Source organism: Trifolium pratense, linkage group LG7 (assembly GCF_020283565.1).
Source record: "Trifolium pratense cultivar HEN17-A07 linkage group LG7, ARS_RC_1.1, whole genome shotgun sequence".
Taxonomy (NCBI): Eukaryota; Viridiplantae; Streptophyta; class Magnoliopsida; order Fabales; family Fabaceae; genus Trifolium; species Trifolium pratense.
This window is the reverse complement of record NC_060065.1, coordinates 16,817,148-16,835,901: the sequence shown is the minus strand read 5'-3', so window position 1 is coordinate 16,835,901 and position 18,754 is coordinate 16,817,148. Positions and strand designations below refer to the sequence as shown.

At 34.3% G+C, this 18,754-nt stretch overlaps 1 protein-coding gene across 1 annotated transcript; it reads left to right on the top strand.

Moving 5' to 3' along the window:
* The first annotated feature begins 10,601 nt into the window (after window positions 1-10,601).
* Window positions 10,602-16,944, top strand: LOC123894495 (phospholipid-transporting ATPase 1). Its single transcript, XM_045944508.1, has 7 exons — window positions 10,602-12,688; window positions 12,811-13,117; window positions 13,525-14,236; window positions 14,325-14,448; window positions 14,627-14,846; window positions 15,253-15,711; window positions 16,456-16,944. The coding sequence occupies exons 1-7, from the start codon at window positions 11,194-11,196 to the stop codon at window positions 16,673-16,675; spliced, it is 3,537 nt and encodes a 1,178-aa protein (XP_045800464.1). The 5' UTR covers window positions 10,602-11,193; the 3' UTR covers window positions 16,676-16,944.
* The last annotated feature ends 1,810 nt before the right edge of the window (window positions 16,945-18,754 follow it).

Genomic DNA, 18,754 nt, shown 5'->3' with positions numbered 1-18,754 from the left:
ATAATAAAAAAACTCAAGTTTTCTTCTCCAAGAATGTGGATCAACAACTTAGGGAGGATATTTTGCATCATACAGGATTTGCTCAGGCTACTACAGTGGATACCTATTTGGGAGCTAGTATTGCACCTGGGAGGACTAGACGGGGAAAATTTCGTCATATTATTGATAAGATTCAAAACAGACTAAGTGGATGGAAACAACAATGTCTGAGTTTTGCTAGTAGACTCACTCTATCTAAATCTGTTCTCAGATCCATCCCTTACTATCATATGCAATATGCTAGACTTCCTAAGACTCTGTGTGATGAGATGGAGAAAATACAAAGAAGCTTTTTATGGGGGGATACTGATCAACGTCGCAAGCCACATTTGATTAATTGGGAAGTTTGTTGCCTTCCAAAAAAGAATGGTGGTCTAGGCATCAAGAGCCCTCATCAAATGAACGAGGCGTTCCTTATGAAAATGCTCTGGAACTTGATCACTAATCCTAAGGATTTGTGGTGTAGAGTCCTCTATAGCAAGTATGGTAGGAATAAAGACCTCTGATTCAGCATAAATTCTCAACCTTATGATTCTCCTCTTTGGAAAGCCATAACATATATTTGGGATAAATTCCAAGAAAATATGGTTTGACAATTAGGCGATGGCAATACAATCAACTTTTGGTTGGACAAGTGGATTCCAGATGGTACCTCGCTTATTAATTCTAGCAGCCAAACTATCATTGATACTACTCTAAATGTGCGTGATATTCTGAATCCGAAAGGGGACTGCAACCAAAGCTACTTGACTGAGAATTTGACAACTAGAATGACCTACCAGATTTTAGCCATTCCACCCCCTAATGAGTTGGATGGTCGAGATATGATAGGGTGGGGAGGAACGAACACGAAGCACTTCACTATTCAAAGTGCTTACAACATACAGCGTGGTCATATTCATTCTATAGAGGGGGAATGGCATGCCATCTGGGCTTGGAGAGGACCTCATAGAATACAGACTTTTATGTGGATGGCAGCGCATGAACGTATCCTTACAAATTACCGTAGGAGCAGATGGGGTATTGGTATTTCTCCTTTATGCAATATTTGTGGAGCAGCAGACGAGACAGTCATCTATGTGCTACGAGATTGCATTAGTGCAACACAGGTATGGCTTAGATTAGTGTCTTCTAATCAGAGTTCTAATTTTTTTTCTTTATCTTGCAGGGACTGGATATTCAAAAATATAACCAACAATTTCCATGGAACTCATGACCTAAATTGGACTTCGACTTTCTTGGTAGCATGCTGGAACCTGTGGAACTGGAGAAACAAAGAAATTTTTGAAGAAGGTTTTCAACGTCCAACTGACCCTAGCTATGTTATTCTCAAGATGGCTACAGAGACTGACAACTGTCTCCACAATATGTGGAGTGATAATCAACATGAAACTACGTTCATTGGATGGAGAAGTCCTAGGGAAGGGTGGGTGAAACTCAATTGTGATGGATCTCATAACGATAGACTTGGACTTGCTGGTTGTGGTGGTTTGTTGAGGAACTCAGATGGTACTTGGCTAAAGGGTTACTCACGAAAACTAGGAAATTGTGATGCTCTCCATGCGGAAATGTGGGGCATGTACCTGGGACTAGACCTTGCTCGTAGAGAGGGGATCATGCATCTTCATGTTGAAAGTGACTCTAAAGTCTTGATTGATATGGTGACAAAGAAAAGCAGCTTTAAAGGAAACATACCCACTTTGGTCAGTCATATCAGACAACTCTTGGATTTAAATTGGCAAGTTCACTTGTGTTGTGAATTCGTCTATAAAATCACACCAATGAATAACTTGATGTGTGGAGCAATAGAACGGCAACCAATAATTAAGCGGAATAAGCAATAATAATAATAATAACCGATAAACAAGATAAAGGAGAAGAAAGAACACGATATTTGTTTACCCAGTTCGGTCCAATAATGACCTAGTCTGGGGGAGAGAGCAGCCCCTCCGTTCCACTATATCAAAGAGTAACGCTACAAAGAAATTCCCAATTGCGTTACAAGAATTAATCCTAATTCTACCCAAAACCCGAATCTCTTCTCGTGGCCAAGAGACTCAATTTGATAAGTGTTTCCCAAGGTGTAATCAATCCCCTTTGCCCAACCCTAGAGTTATACCAAGAGACAACCCCTCTTGTTTCTCTCTAAAACCCTAGCCTTGTGTCGGCGGCAAATCCTAATTGAAAACCCTACATTGTTGCTCCCTTTCTCAATTTTTCTATGAATAAAACACTCCCTATTTATAGAAAAATATATGCCAAAAAATTAGTAACAAATCTGTTTTAAAATAAAACAAATCCAAGTCAGAGTGTCTTCCAAGAGAATATATTTTTTTCCCAAAAAATCTTCAAAACATCAAAGATGCAAAAAGATTGAACAAAGATTTTTCTGACTTCTTGTAACTGAGATTTCAAGGCATATCCAACAACTTGTCACACATTTGACGCGAAGGAAACAGAAGCACCGATTGGCTTGCTAATTTCAGTTACTCTCTAAGTTCTTTTGATGTTCATTTTATCGAGTCTCCCCCTAGGGAGCTTCAGAGAATTCTTTTTTACGACATATCTGTGACTTGCATGCCTAGGAATGTTCGTTTAACTATGTAGTTTCATTTCTTTTGGGCGTTAGCCCTCCTCTACTATACCAAAAAAAAAGAACGGATGGACTAACTCAATCGCAAATCGGGCATCCCCATGATATATTATTCAGCCAGCTTGTTAACTCATATAATATGTTCGTTATGTATCCATCTAGCTAATCCATCCAAATCCCAGCATAACTAAACGAGATTTTAGTGAAGAAATATTAAAAAGTGTCAACTTGGGGACTTGGTTATTATCGGAAACCTTGCTTTATCAATAAACGAAATAATAAAATACAAGCTTTTTCAAAAAAAAAAGAAATAATAAAATACAATTAAAAAAGCAAAATCAAACAAGAAAGATTGCAAGCAAGCACAAGCAGCCAACTGAGCCAAGCATAAGCTGCATCACTGTTTGATTGAAGGCAAACTGACCGAGCCATAATCTCTCAAGTTGAAAAATAAATTGAGAAAATAATGTTGTCTTTTAGTCCATTAAATTATAAATGTAAGACTATTTAAAATAAATAAATAAAGTTGATTGATGGTTGTGATGTGAAAATTGAGAAAAATTGAGAGAAAAAAATTAAGAGGATCCATTCTCGGCAAATTGACCATAGTGCCGCAAACAGTGAACCATTAAATAAATAATCATATAACTAAAATTGAATTGTTTCAAGATAAAATATTGAACTCTTACAAAAAATTGACCTGCGATTTTTGTTTATGGAAATAATTAAAAGGAGAAAATTCATTTATATATATATATGTAGTATAATTTATTTCTGCCACGTGAGAATGTTTTTAAAAATAAAACAAATAATGAACTGATAAAATATTTAAAAATGAAATGCATAGAGAGAAACAACATGTCATTATTGCATCATGTTTAAAATTATCAGAAATTTTAATAACTGTCAATAATAATATTTTACAACTTGATCATGTCTATTCTCGTTCTCACAGTTAAAATAATAATATGATTAACTTTAGTTCAATATGAGTTACATCTTTATGTTTTATTATTTTAATCACACATATATCAATTAATTCATTATTTCAAGCTTACAAATGATGATGACTATAACTTATATTTCCGAACAACAACATATGTCGTCTTTAAAATTTTAAATATTTTTTAGATATTGATTGAATAAAAATTATAAAGTGGTTCATATATATTAGATTTTCAAATTGAGTTGATATTTCTTTATTCGAAACTATCATAATTATGACTTTTAAAAGACAGTTTTATAGCATTCTATTTTTGCCTACCGCCGTCCCCCCTCCCCCCTAAACCTAGTTTACTCTTTTTGTTTATCCACTAAGGAGGGGTGGTTTTAGGGTCAAATTTTGACCCAAAATCATCCCTCTAAATTGTATAAATTGTTTTCCTTTCTTCTTCAATTAAATAAGTGATTTTCACATATATTTAGTTTTTCTCCTTTTGATTTCGTTGTCTTAGTGCGATGTTATGTTGGTAGTCGTCTTGTTGCGGTGTTTGTCCGGTTCAGATTGATAGATTAGATTCGACTCAGTGCATATTCAACAATCAATGACTTTGGCGTCGTCAACGTTGCAGACTCGGAGACATGAGTATTCCGATCACTTCAAGTTTGTCATATTTGTAGGCTTTGTCACACTTATAGACATGTTTTTTTTGCTAATGACTTATAGACATGTTGTTGTTGTATGCTATTAACGTGAGTACTGTGAGTTTGTTCGTATATTTACCCTTTTAAATTTTTTGTGATTTTAAATTATATTATTCGATATATTGTATCAATTTGAATGAATGAATGTCGTTTTTAGTTATAAAAAAAAAGAAGACAGTTTTACATTGTCAAAAAAAGAAGAAGACAATTTTACTTTTATAATAAGAGTCATGCTAACCGGTGCCCTGAGGCACTGGTTAAGGAAACCAAGAAAAGAAAGTTTTGAATAAAAAATAATATTTTTTTAATAAAATCACAGTTCCATAGGATTAAAAAATAAAAGCAACTCTTGACCGCAAAAATAAAAAATAAAAGCAACTAATTTTTGTGAATTTAGCTCAATTGACAGAGACATAACATGTATGGATAAAAGTTCGAACTCTGATACATCCACTTATTTATTTTAAAGATGAAATTCTACTTGACCCAAATAACAAATATAAAGACATAATTTGAGTTGTTTCAGAAAGAAAAAAAAAAAAAGACATAATTTGAGTTAAAAGTTAAAAATGTGAGATTCAAGGTTCAAATCTTGATAATGAGTTTGAGGTAAAGGTTAAATGTGTAGGAAGTTCAACGTTTAAATTTTACTAAAAAGAAAAATATTAATCTAACAATTAATTAATTACTATATTTGGCTGTTTAAATAAAATGAAAAAACTAAAAAAATAGAACAATAGTAGAAAATTGAATCGAATGCATTTTTAGAAAGCATTAAATTCTAGATTTTTAATCGAATAATTTTCTAATTTGTACTTCAAATAATGTATTTAGGGTAATCTTATATTATGTCTTATCATTTTCCGCAACTAAAAGTTTTTTTTTTTTTTGGTAAGCAAAGAAAATATTATAAGGGAGTACAAGGGGTACTCAATCCCTTACAATATACAAAGCAAAAAATTATATGCTTTGAAGACAAACGAGTGGATCAATACACCAATTATAAAAAGAATAAGTGGATTGACGACCTGATCGACCACTGAACCATATCCAAGAGATAGTTTTAATGTTGTCCAATAAAGAAGAGATATCAGGGATAATCCCATTGAACACCACATTATTTCTAAGCTTCCAAATGCACCAAGTAGTGGCTAACCAAATTAAGTGCCGGACACGATTACCTTTCTTTGATTTAACCATGTTCCCAAAATAAAGAAAATGGTTCCAACCTTCCAAACCTTGCGGCAGATATTGTCCTAACCATCCAAACACCTTTTCCCATACACCTTTAATAACATGACAATGGAAAAAGAGGTGGGAGCAATTTTCACTATCCACAAAACAGAAAATGCAAGAAAGATCATGTGAATTGGATAAAATACCTCTATGATGCAAATCTGCCCTTGTGGGTAATTTTTGTAATAATAATCTCCATCCAAAAATGCTAACCTTAGAAGGAATATCGTTCTTCCAAAGATTTTCAACAGCCACCAATACATTTGAATCCACGATAATAGAATTTCGTGATTGAAACAACCAAGTATAGCATGATTTTACGGAAAAATGACCAATGGAACCCGACATCCATCTCCACTTATCATCTTTATTTGGTTGTATAGAAAAACCAGTTATCAAATTTTGGAGTTCAAGAAGTTGTTGTTGTTCGTTGTCTGATAGAGTGGCACGCCACTGCCATGACCCCACGAGGGATTCGCCATTCCAAAGCAATCTATCCGCAATCATAACTTCTTGGTTTGCTTCTTTAATGAAGAGATTAGGAAATAATACACTAAAAGAATGATTACCGAACCATTTAAACTTCCAAAAGCCAATGTTCTTACCATTGCCAACACAACAACCCACATTTGACATAAAACAGTCGACCTCCCCCTCCCTTGCCGTGCCAATAACATCTTTCCACCAATTTGATTCCTTATTGCCATTCACCGAAAGTACCCTGGTCAATAAACTCGATGGTAAGTGACCGTACCTAAACCTCAACAATTCAGACCACACTGCTTCTCCTTCGGTTAAAAACCTCCATTTCCATTTGCTTAAAAGAGCCACATTAAAAAGTTCTAGATTTTTTATCCCTAGCCCTCCTTCCTCCTTAGGTAAGCAAATTTGGTCCCATTTAACCCAACACAACTTCTTATCGTCCGAACCACCTCCCCAAAGAAAGTTCCTTTGGATCCTCACTAACTGATTTAGTATGCACTTAGGAGCCTTGAAAAAGGAAAAAAAAATAAAGAGGGATACTTGCTAGAACTGAATTGATTAAAGTGACACGTCCACCAAAAGATAAATGACGGCTATTCCAAAAGCTTAATCTCTTTGTCATAGCCTCAACCACAGGTTTCCAAGTCTCTCTCCTTTCTAGGATTGGCCCCAACTGGTATTCCGAGAAATTTAAAAGGAGTAACATCTGATCGACAAGATAAAAAAGATGATCCAGCATCCAGAAATCTAGTATCAACATTAACACCATAAAACTTGCTTTTCAGGAAATTAATTTTGAGGCCTGATACTAGTTCAAAACTTCTTAAAAGAACTTTAATGGTCCATAAGTTTTCCCATATGCCTTCCCCCATCAATATAGTATCATCTGCAAATTGAAGAATCTGAAACTGGATGTTATTATTAACCTTAAAACCTTTGAACCTGCCAATCTCAACTGCTCTTTTCATCAAACCTGCTAAACCTTCAGCCACAATTAAGAACAAGAAAGGTGAAAGTGGGTCACCTTGTCTTAATCCTCTTCCAACAATAAAGTCTTCTGTTGGGCTTCCATTAACTAGAATAGACATTGAACTTTCAAAAATACAAGCTCGCATCCATTTTAACCATCCTTCAGAAAAACCCATTTTGATCATCATACGCTCCAAGAAAAGCCAATTAACAGTGTCATATGCTCTTTCAAAATCAACCTTAAAAAGAAAACAATTATCTTTTCTTTTCTTGGCTAAGTCAATAATCTCATTAAGTACTACAACTCCATCCAAAATTTGTCTATTAGGAAGGAAGGCACATTGACAATTCGAAATTAGCTTCCCCAAAACTGTTTTTAATCTATTCGCCAGTAGCTTAGACACAATTTTGTAAATACACCCAATTAAGCATATGGGACGATAATCAAAAAAGATCTTGGGGATGATCCTTTTTCGGTATAAGAGTCAGAAAAGAGGCGGTCACCGCTTTAGGCAAAACAGCATTCTCATGAAATTCTTTTAGAAAAGCCATCACATCATTCTTAACAATGCACCAACAAGACTTCAAAAAATTGAAATTAAAACCATCCGGGCCCGGACTCTTATTACCGTCACAATTAACAATAATTTCTTTTACCTCTTCTTCCTCAAAAGGTTTTAATAGAAAATCATTATCATCAGAAGAGAGCATATTGAAATCAATATACCTTGTAAGAAAGGTCGGTTGTTCCACTCCTCTGAGAAGTGCTTTGAAAAGTGGTCTTTCGCCTCTTTTTTAATGTTTTCGACCCCCTGGATCCATTCTGCCCCTTTCTTTAACATCACCAACTGATTTCTGCGTCGTCTGGCTTTTATGCTAGCATGGAAAAATCTAGAATTAGCATCCCCTTCTTGGATCCACTTTGTTCTAGATTTTTGATGAAGGAGACTTTCTTTATGTTGAATCTGCTCCCAAAACTTCTTGACCAATTCCTTGGATTTGAAAATGGTTGGGTCACCATCTCCATTTGCATTCAACTCCTCCACCTCATTTAACTCCTTGACAGTTTTGTCAATGTTAAGATCAATGAGACCAAAAACCTCCTTGTTCCATACTTTTAAGTTTTCTTTCAAAAGTTTCAATTTTTCCTTTAGAACAAAAGCTTTTTTACCTTTTATCTGCATCTTTTTCCATGTTTCTGTCACAAATGGGATGAAGTTCGGGTGTTCTAACCAACAATTGTTAAACTTAAACGGCTTTGGACCCCAATTAAGTTTAGAGCATACAAGCCAAAATCCAATCACCGAATGGAGAAACGTGTTGATGCGTTAGAACTAAAAGTTGTGTGTTGCCTTGATCATGAGATATTATTCCCCGTAACCAAAAATTGTGTTTAAATTTTTAATTGATTATCAATGAATCGGCAAATAAGTATCACAATTCATTAATTATATACTGATGAAGCTATCTCGGGAGCTTTGCTCACCTTAAGGATTCGTTTAGTGCGCAGGATAGGAAGACAAAATAAAATAAAACTATCATATCCTACTTAAATCAGGTGTTTGGTGCAACAATAGGAAAGAATAAAATAAACCTACTATTAAAACCTGATAGAATAACTATTGCCGCACACGCGTACTTCTCTATTCAGTATACCTTCTTCGATTCCTGCTGTATGCAACCTGTTTCATGATGTTTCTATTGGTTCCAATCTCATCCATACTCTACAAACGCCTCCTCCACTTCACTATTTTCATCTACCCTGTCATCGTTTATTGTTCCATTTTATTTATTCATGTCGTCGACGATCTTATCGTTGTTTGTTTGTTTATAAAATTCGAACTTGTTCTGCTATGCATCCAAAGCTTCCATAGCTTTTACATTATACAAAAAAACACTCCATAGCTTTTAGCTGTGGATTATTGTCTTTTTATGCTTTATATTATTTATTTATTTCTTTTTATATTTTCCTGTAACTTTTTCTACTTTTTTCATTTTTGTTTTTTTGTTTGATAGGCTTTGTCTAAGTGGTGCATGGTGCACAAGTCTTCGATATTTTTATAATGAATACGAATTTTACAAAATTTACCGTTGGATGGAAAGTTTATATTGTTTAGATCATCCATAAATTTTTTTAATTTTTTTGAAAATCATTTGATATGTTATTGGGACTCATCAAGATTAACGGTATTTAATAAAAATCCATAAACCGTTAATTTTGATAGGTCTCAATAACATATCAAATGATTTTCAATTTTTTTTAAATATTTATGATTGATCTATACGATATAAACTTTCAATCCATTGGTGGATTTTGTAAAATACGTATTCGTTATAGTGTTTTCGGTGACTTGTGCATGATGCACAACTTGAGGGACTTGTGCACCATAGAGTTTGCCGGTTTGATAAGGTAGTTTAAGTAAATTTTGATAAAAATATTTGACAATATATTGTTGTTTTGTTACTTCGTTGAATTCTTTCTACTTATGTGTATGACAATTTTAATTTGATACAATTTAAGTTTTGGCAATATATTTTTTTATGTTTTTTTTTTAAAAAATTATTTTAGTATATATATATATATATATATATATATATATATATATAACAATTTAAATTTATCAATGTTTTTTTTTACAGTTATATGAAATTATTTCACAATGATAATTTTGTCATTACTTTATTTTATGTTAGTTAAAAATATAAATTTTTTAATACAACAAATGTATTTATTTTACAAGATAAGATAAAATAATGATATCATATTTCTTATCATGTGTGCACCAAACACATGATATGATATGTGCACTATCCTATCATATCATAATCAAGCTTCTTATCTTATCATGTTTTTATTCTATCCTGCACATCAAACGAACCGTGAAAATGAAATTTTTTGTCACTAAACTATCTGACAAAAAAATTTACCGTTAAAACTATAACAAAAACAATATTGTTGAAACAATTAACCATATTTTTAAATGTTACCGTATTAAATAACTATTAACTTCAATTAACTCATGTTTAAGCTCTATTCAAGTAAAGTTGAAATATGATTTTAAAATTAACATTGCACAACACAAGTGGTAGATACTTCGGTCCCTTAACCATATGATCCTGAGTTCGATCGCCGGCCGATCCGTATGGAGAAGCATTTGTTGGGAGAGGTCAACCCCTTAAATGGATCTCAGTTACCTCGAGAGAATTAGTTTGTGCAGTTGCGTGCAGATGATACATTTGGCTTATAAAAAAGAAATATGATTTTAAATTTGTAAAAATAGTTAATTAAATAATTTTAAATTTTTTATAAAAATGAATAAATAAATTTTTTTGGTAGTAAAGAAAAAATTATTTATCCAATAAGGCTCTATATTCCTAATTATGTATTCAAATATTTGTAGTATCCCATTTCAAACTCGATATCTCCAATTTGTGTGAATGGAATTTTTATTATGATACCATTCTGTTTACAAACAAAATTAATTTACTAATAAGAAATTTTAAACTTTTTTTTTTTGGCGTTGAATTAAGAATTTCTTTTTTGGTGAAATGAATTAACTTTTAACATACCATTAGATTTGTACCAAAAAAAAATACCATTAGATTAGTAAAATCACTAATTATTAACGATGAGTTTAAATCTGTGTTATTACATAATCTAGCCCACTTATTACTAATTGCCGTCATCTCTCTCTCTCTCTCTACAGACACACAGTGCCATTGACCTTTGTGTCGTGCTCATTCACAGCTCTCTCTCTCTCTCTCTCTCTCTCTCTCTCTCTCTCTCTCTCTCTCTCTCTCTCCATCGCGCTTCTTCTTTATTTTCTTCAACCAAACAAAGCACAACCCTTTCCCCCAAAGTTTCTAACCCATTTCTTCTGCCACCTCAACTCCAACATTTTCCACCTCACCAGATTTCAATTTCTGGGTTTGTTTTCTTTTCCATCTTTTTTTCCTCCCACTCTTCTCTTTTATTTCTGTAGAAACAACAAACATGTGTGTGTTGTACAAACAACGTTGTAACATAACATAACATAACATGTGTGTGGTCTGAATAAACTAATGTTTTTTATGTCTGTTTAATGATTAGATCATGAATTTTAACTTTGTTTATTATGTTCTGATCTCATCTTTAGTAACACCCCAAAACCTTAATAAAGGTTATAGTTGTAGAAATTTTAGTTTTTTCAAGATCTAGTTAAGTAAAAGTCAACTATTGTTGAAAAACTATGATGGAAACAAAAAACCCATCTGGGAATTCTTCAAATTTTGAAACTTTCATGCATAATTCATCATCAAGAAGAAGTTTTGGTAGGAATTCAACAAGAGAAGTGACTTTTAGTCACTCAGAGTCAAAACCTTCTGTGAGGTATGGGTCAAAGGGTGCTGATTCTGAAGCTTTTAGTATGTCTCAGAAAGAAATTAGTGATGAAGATGCTAGGTTGATTTATGTTGATGATCCTGTTAAGACAAATGAGAGATTTGAATTTGCAGGGAATTCGGTTCGAACCGGAAAGTACTCTTTCATAACTTTTCTTCCTAGGAATTTGTTTGAACAATTTCATAGAGTTGCTTATATTTATTTCCTTATAATTGCTATTCTTAATCAGTTACCTCAATTAGCTGTTTTTGGAAGAGGTGTTTCGATTTTGCCATTGGCTTTTGTTCTTCTTGTTACTGCTGTGAAAGATGCATATGAGGATTGGAGGAGACATAGGTCTGATAAAGTTGAGAACAATAGGTTAGGATTGGTTTTGGTTAATGGTCAATTTATTGAGAAGAAATGGAAGGATATTAGAGTTGGTGAGATCATTAAAATCAATGCAAATGAACCGATTCCGTGTGATTTTGTTTTGTTGTCAACTAGTGACCCTACTGGTGTTGCTTATGTTCAGACACTTAATCTAGACGGCGAGTCTAATTTGAAGACTAGGTATGCGAAACAAGAGACTCAATTCAAGTTTCATGAAAAGGAGAGGTTTAATGGTTTGATTAAGTGTGAGAAACCGAATAGGAATATATATGGATTTCAGGCTACTATGGAGGTTGATGGAAAGAGACTGTCACTTGGTTCCTCGAATATTGTACTTAGAGGATGTGAACTCAAGAATACTAATTGTGTGGTTGGTGTTGCCGTGTATTGTGGTCGTGAGACTAAAGCTATGCTCAACAACTCAGGAGCTCCGTCTAAGAGGAGTCGTCTCGAGACTCAAATGAACTCGGAGATCATCATGCTTTCTTTCTTCCTTGTAGCTTTGTGTATGGTCACTTCAGTATGTGCTGCTGTTTGGTTAAACCAAAACAAGAATGATTTGAATCTATTGCCTTATTATAGGAAATTGGATGTTTCAAAGGGAAAAGAGGAAAGTTATCAATATTATGGATGGGGAATAGAAATGCTTTTCACGTTCCTTATGTCGGTTATAGTGTATCAGGTTATGATTCCGATTTCGTTGTACATTTCTATGGAGCTTGTCCGTGTTGGTCAGGCGTACTTCATGATCAAAGATTCCAGATTGTACGATGAGGCAACAAATTCAAGATTTCAGTGTAGGGCCTTGAATATCAACGAAGATTTAGGGCAAATTAAATATGTCTTTTCGGACAAAACTGGTACTCTGACCGAGAACAAGATGGTGTTTCAATGCGCTAGTATTTGGGGTGTTGATTACAGTTCTGCAAAAACCAGCCTGGAGAATGAGCAAGTTGAATACTCTCTTCAAGGTGCAATTTCTTCTTCAAATATGGTTGTCTGTTGTTTTAACATAGTTTTAGCGTTTGATATTGCATTTGATATTTTTTAATTAACGTCACATGTTTATTTTTGTGTCGGTATTTGGTCTCAGTGGAAGGAAAGGTCTTGAAGCCAAAGATGAAGGTGAAAGTTAATCAAGAGCTTTTGAGATTAACAAAAAATGGATTTGCAAACAAAGATGGAAAACGGATTTATGATTTCTTTCTTGCATTGGCAGCATGCAATACTATTGTGCCTCTTGTTATTGACACATCTGACCCTACAGTCAAGCTGATAGATTATCAAGGGGAATCACCAGATGAACAAGCATTAACATATGCTGCCGCTGCCTATGGTTTTATGCTTATTGAACGAACCTCAGGTCACATAGTCATCGATATTCATGGAGAAAGACAAAGGTATGTTTATTTTTTTTAATACTTACTTTTTGCTTCTTTTTCTTCCTCAAACTCAAACATACATTTTTCTGTTAATGGTTTTGTATTAATGATGTTTAAAGCAGATTGGAAGAGTACATACAAATATTATGTTCTCGATTTCTTCTTCCATGTGTCAATAGCAATATATTGTGCATAGTAAATCTTACAAGTCTTGTTTGTTGCCAAAATAGCATGAAACTGCCTTGAAATTTTATTTATGGATACACAAATGTTGGTATATTAGTTGTTATACATTAGTTATGTTAGTATTTTCTCCTTCGTCGGGGTTTGAATCCTGGCCTTTAACTCTTTCAACTCCTTAACCCTTGAATTAGGTCACAGGGTAGCCCTCTTTTTAATGAATGTTCCCATTATGGGCTATGCAGGTTCAATGTCTTGGGTTTACATGAATTCGATAGTGATCGGAAAAGGATGTCAGTTATATTGGGGTACAGCGACAATTCATTTAAACTTTTTGTCAAAGGGGCAGATACATCAATGTTCAGTGTGATCAATAAATCATTGAATACAGACATAATACAAGCAACAGAAACCCATATTCAATCTTATTCATCCGTGGGTTTGAGGACACTTGTTATTGGGATGCGGGACTTGAATGCGTCAGAATTTGATCAATGGCACTTTGCCTTTGAGGCAGCAAGTACTTCTATGATCGGTAGGGCTGCTTTGCTTCGCAAAGTTGCAACCAATGTAGAGAACAACGTTTGCATATTGGGCGCTACCGCTATTGAAGATAAATTGCAGCAAGGTGTGCCAGAATCTATTGAGTCCTTAAGGAAAGCTGGTATTAAAGTATGGGTATTGACTGGTGACAAACAGGAAACTGCGATATCAATTGGCTACTCCTCAAGGCTACTAACAAGCGGCATGACTCAATTTAGAATTAAGAGCAATAATAGAGAGTCGTGTCGAAGACGTTTACAAGATGCACTTCTCATGTCTAGAAAAAATATGGCTGCACCTGAGGTTGGCAACTATTTTGAAGGAAGTTCCGACGGTGTTGTTTCAACTCCGATGGCTTTGATTATTGATGGTACCAGCCTTGTATATATTCTTGACAATGAACTTGAAGAAGAGGTATGTGCTGACATATCTTATAGGTGTTTACAATTCATTTCATGCTTATCTCATATGCACTGACTTTGCCAATTGCTTCTGATTCTAGCTCTTTGAACTTGCACGACGATGTTCCGTTGTTCTTTGTTGTCGAGTGGCTCCGTTGCAAAAGGCTGGGATTGTCTCTCTTGTGAAAAAAAGGACGGCTGACATGACTCTAGCCATTGGAGATGGTATGATATCTTCTGTTTACTCGTTTCAGATTATCATTTCCCTTCGGAAAAAAAAGAACAAAACACAAGGACAAAGAAAATGAAAAAGAAAGAAAAATCACTGGTTAAAAATAAAGATAAGATTTTCTTCTCCTGATTTATGTTGTCTAATTAATCTCTTATCATTCATGTGTTATAGGTGCTAATGATGTATCAATGATCCAAATGGCTGATGTTGGGGTTGGCATCAGTGGTCAGGAGGGTAGGCAAGCAGTAATGGCTTCAGATTTTGCAATGGGGCAGTTTAGGTTTTTAGTACCTCTCTTATTTATACACGGACACTGGAACTACCAACGACTAGGCTACATGGTGCTATATAATTTTTACAGAAATGCCGTCTTTGTCTTAATTCTATTTTGGTAAGTTAAAGTTCATCTTATGTGTGTGTGTGTGTGTGTATATATATATATATATATATATATATATATATATATATATATATATATATATATACACACACACACACACACACACATATATATCGATGCTTTCATCGTGCAATTTTTTATTCTAGTAGGATACAAGCATCGCTTTAACCATTTTATTTCTATATGTGCATGTGTTCGCACTTGCATTCGTGTCTAATTCTTAAGTTCTTCTTGTTGGACCTGATAAATCTGATTAATGCACTACTATATAGTTCTAGGTCAAATGTGTTTATAAACGCTCTTCTGCGTAAACTATGAGCATAGCTCTCTGGATTTTAAAATGCCAGTTTCCAAATTTTGACATCTTTCTATCTTGTTGTGTGTGTCTGTCTACCAGGTATGTGCTCTTCACTGCCTTCACTTTGACAACTGCTATAAATGAATGGAGCAGCATGTTGTATTCAATAATCTACACTGCCGTGCCAACTATTGTTGTTGGTATTCTTGACAAGGATCTTAGTAAAAGGACTCTCCTTGATAATCCTCAACTTTATGGGGCTGGACAAAGACAAGAGGCCTACAACAAAAAACTGTTCTGGTTGACAATGGCCGATACTTTATGGCAAAGCATTGTTGTCTTTTTTGTTCCTCTCTTTGCATATTGGGGAAGCACCGTAGATATAGCAAGCATAGGGGATCTTTGGACCCTTTCAGTAGTTATTTTGGTCAATTTGCACTTGGCCATGGATGTAATCAGATGGACTTGGATTACTCATGCTTCCATTTGGGGGTCTGTCATTGCAACTTTCATATGTGTCACGATTATTGATGCGATACCATCACTCCGTGGTTACTGGTATGTTCTATCTTTTTCCAATTTTTTTATAATTTTTATGTTTTTATACAGACGAATTCAATTCATCGCATTATGAGGATAGCCATGTTGCAATTGCAAATGTTCAATGAATATGCTCGAGTTTCATACATGCATGTTAAGTCTGTTGATATATTCAATAAGATAAATTATTTTCTAGGCTATTAAAAATTAGTCATTTTATTATGTTTTAGAATTGTTGAGAGTCACCAATATGTGGTTGGTCTGAGTGGTAAGGGGCTCAGGTTGCTTAAGCAAGTGGTCTAGAGTTCGATTTCTATCTCTTGTCTTATGTAGAAATCCTGGTTGAGAGGGGAGGACCCACCTTGTGTGTCTAATAGGTTCCCTGACGGAGATTAGTCACTGTTAAACAGTGGTGGATACTTCATACTTATAACATGGTTATAAAAATTAAAAAACGGTTGAGTTGAGTTTTGTACATTGGAGAGTGATAAACTCTTATCTTACAAGTTAGTTCTGTAGGGTTGAGTTAGACTCGACTCAAATTCTAAGATGGTACCAGTGTCTATCCGAGACATGTTGGGCCACCTGAATCACTTTCACTTTCTAGATGTCCAAACTTAGGCAAGAGGAATGTGTTGAAAGTTCCAGATTGGATAGTGATATGATATGGCTTAAATAGTCCGTTATAAGTGAGCATTCCTAAGTTGTTTTTGTAATTGTATACATAAAATCTGATCTTTACATTCATACAAAACTTTGCAGGGCTATCTTTGATGCAGCAGGCACGGCACTGTTCTGGTTATGTTTGCTTGGAATACTAATAGCAGCATTACTTCCACGTTTTGTTGTAAAATTTGTATATCAATATTATTGCCCCGACGATATTCAGATTTCAAGAGAAGTTGAGAAGAAAGCTAGGAATCTAAGGGTCAATGGAGATACACACATAGAAATGCTTCACATCTCAAATCCACAAAGATAACACTAGTGATTGATGATCTTGTTCCTTTGCTGTATTATTTCTTTTGTAAAGTTCTTCATTCTTTAGGCGCTACGTCAGAATATTATTGCTGTTGGTTGCCATGATTTCATTGTTTACTATCCAAAGGGTAGATAGAGTTTTTGTTTCATACAAAAGAAGGTTGTATTTTTATTCTTTTTGTATTGATAAATTAGCTTGTTGTAAATTTACATTGATTATATTAGTAGGAAAAATGAAAAGTTGATTATATGTTACTAATCAAATTTTAATATGAAGTGTTCCTTTCTTGCCTCTTTTATGGTTTTAATGTTTTTAGTTTGATGCAATCAACTTTGCTAGTTATGATTTTATTTTTCTGCATTAGTCATTCATTAAAGGTTGAAATATACAAGTCCTATCATATGTTATTTTACTTGTGGTTTTATTAAAGCAAAGTTGAAGGAAGAGATAAAACATTAAAAAGAAAAATGCTCTTTGTTAAGAAAGAGACAAAAAAAAAGGTCTCTGCAACATATTGTTTTATGTAACTATTTGCTTTGCAAACTTTTTTTCGTTTGATAAATTTAAAAGTAGTTACTTTGCAATCTTTAACTAGCACACCACAAAATATTGAACATATTAGTTTATGGTACTGTACAATATTGGATATATTACTTTTCAGAAGGAATTTCTACCAAGAGCTATGTTGCATGGGTACTCTATTTTAGACCGAGTACCGGGTATCGGTACGCGTATGGTACTCCCTCGGTACGCACCGACGCCGTACTTTTTTTTTTTCTTTCGTTTTTTGCAATGGGTACACGCGTGGTACACCTGTGATACTGATGTAGGAGGATTTCTTCAGTATTTTATTATTTTAGTTAGATTTAGTTTTATTATATTTTAGGTAGATTTCTTATTTTTATATTTCACCTAGATTAGTTATTTTTATATTTTAGGTAGATTTGTTATTTTTATTTAGCTAGGTTTGTTATTTTTATTTTTACAATCTTTAAGAAGATTTGTTATTTTTATTTTTCACTACTATTTAAGGTAAACTATTGTAGCCTTGAAGGCAACTTTTTTTTCATTCAATAAAATTATAGAGAATTTTCTCAAATTTGGTGGACTCCAAATTACTCTTTCGGTGGACTCCGAAACCCTATTTTGACAAGTTTGTGTTTGCGGCTTGTCTTTATCCATTAGGTTTAGCGTTTTGCTAACCTAGCGCTTCCGTACTGCGTCAGTTGGTATCAGAGCAGGTTTCTCCTGTTCTTTTCTAACGTGATCAGATGGGAGATCAACCGGTGACGAAAACAGAGTTTGACGGTGCCATAGCGGGTTTAACCGGGGCCATCACCGCTCTGACAACACAGATGACGACGTTATCCAACAACGTTAACAACAACAGAATCAATCCGAATAGGGGAGGAGAACGAATTCCGGTTATTAGGGTTCGTAATAACAACCAAACTATTGTTACCTACATAAAATCAGAACATACGCGTGATGAATCTGATTTGGAATACTATGAGCGTAGATACTACAAAAGGTTGAAGGATGATTACTACACGTTTAAAATCTCTGATTCGACATATCGTTGTCCGTTTTGTTGCAACAAAGATTACTCCTTGTCCGACCTTTTGAGACATGCTTACAGAATGTCAGGTAACTTGCGTAAGACGATTAAAGATATTGCTAAACATTCTGTTTTGATAACGTATATTAATTGGTATGTTAAGGTTAAATTCGATGAAGCATGGAGCCTCCTCAATAATTCCAACAACAACAATCATGCCAACAATTTTCAACTACGTCACATAGCTAATGAAACCCTAGATGATAACCAACCATCTCATCCCGAGAAACTTGACGATTCTGCTGATAAATCCAAACCGAAAGAAACTGAAGTAGTTGTTGAACCAGATGTTTCAGTTGAAGGTGAAGAATCCAAAGATGAAAATAAAGAGGCCGATGAAGTCGAGCAAGTTCACGATGTTATTAGAGATTCCCAACACGATGAAGTCGTGGATTTTGAAATCGATAACACCAAATCAGCTATGGTTTCAAACGTCATCAATCCCAATGTGCAATCTGCTC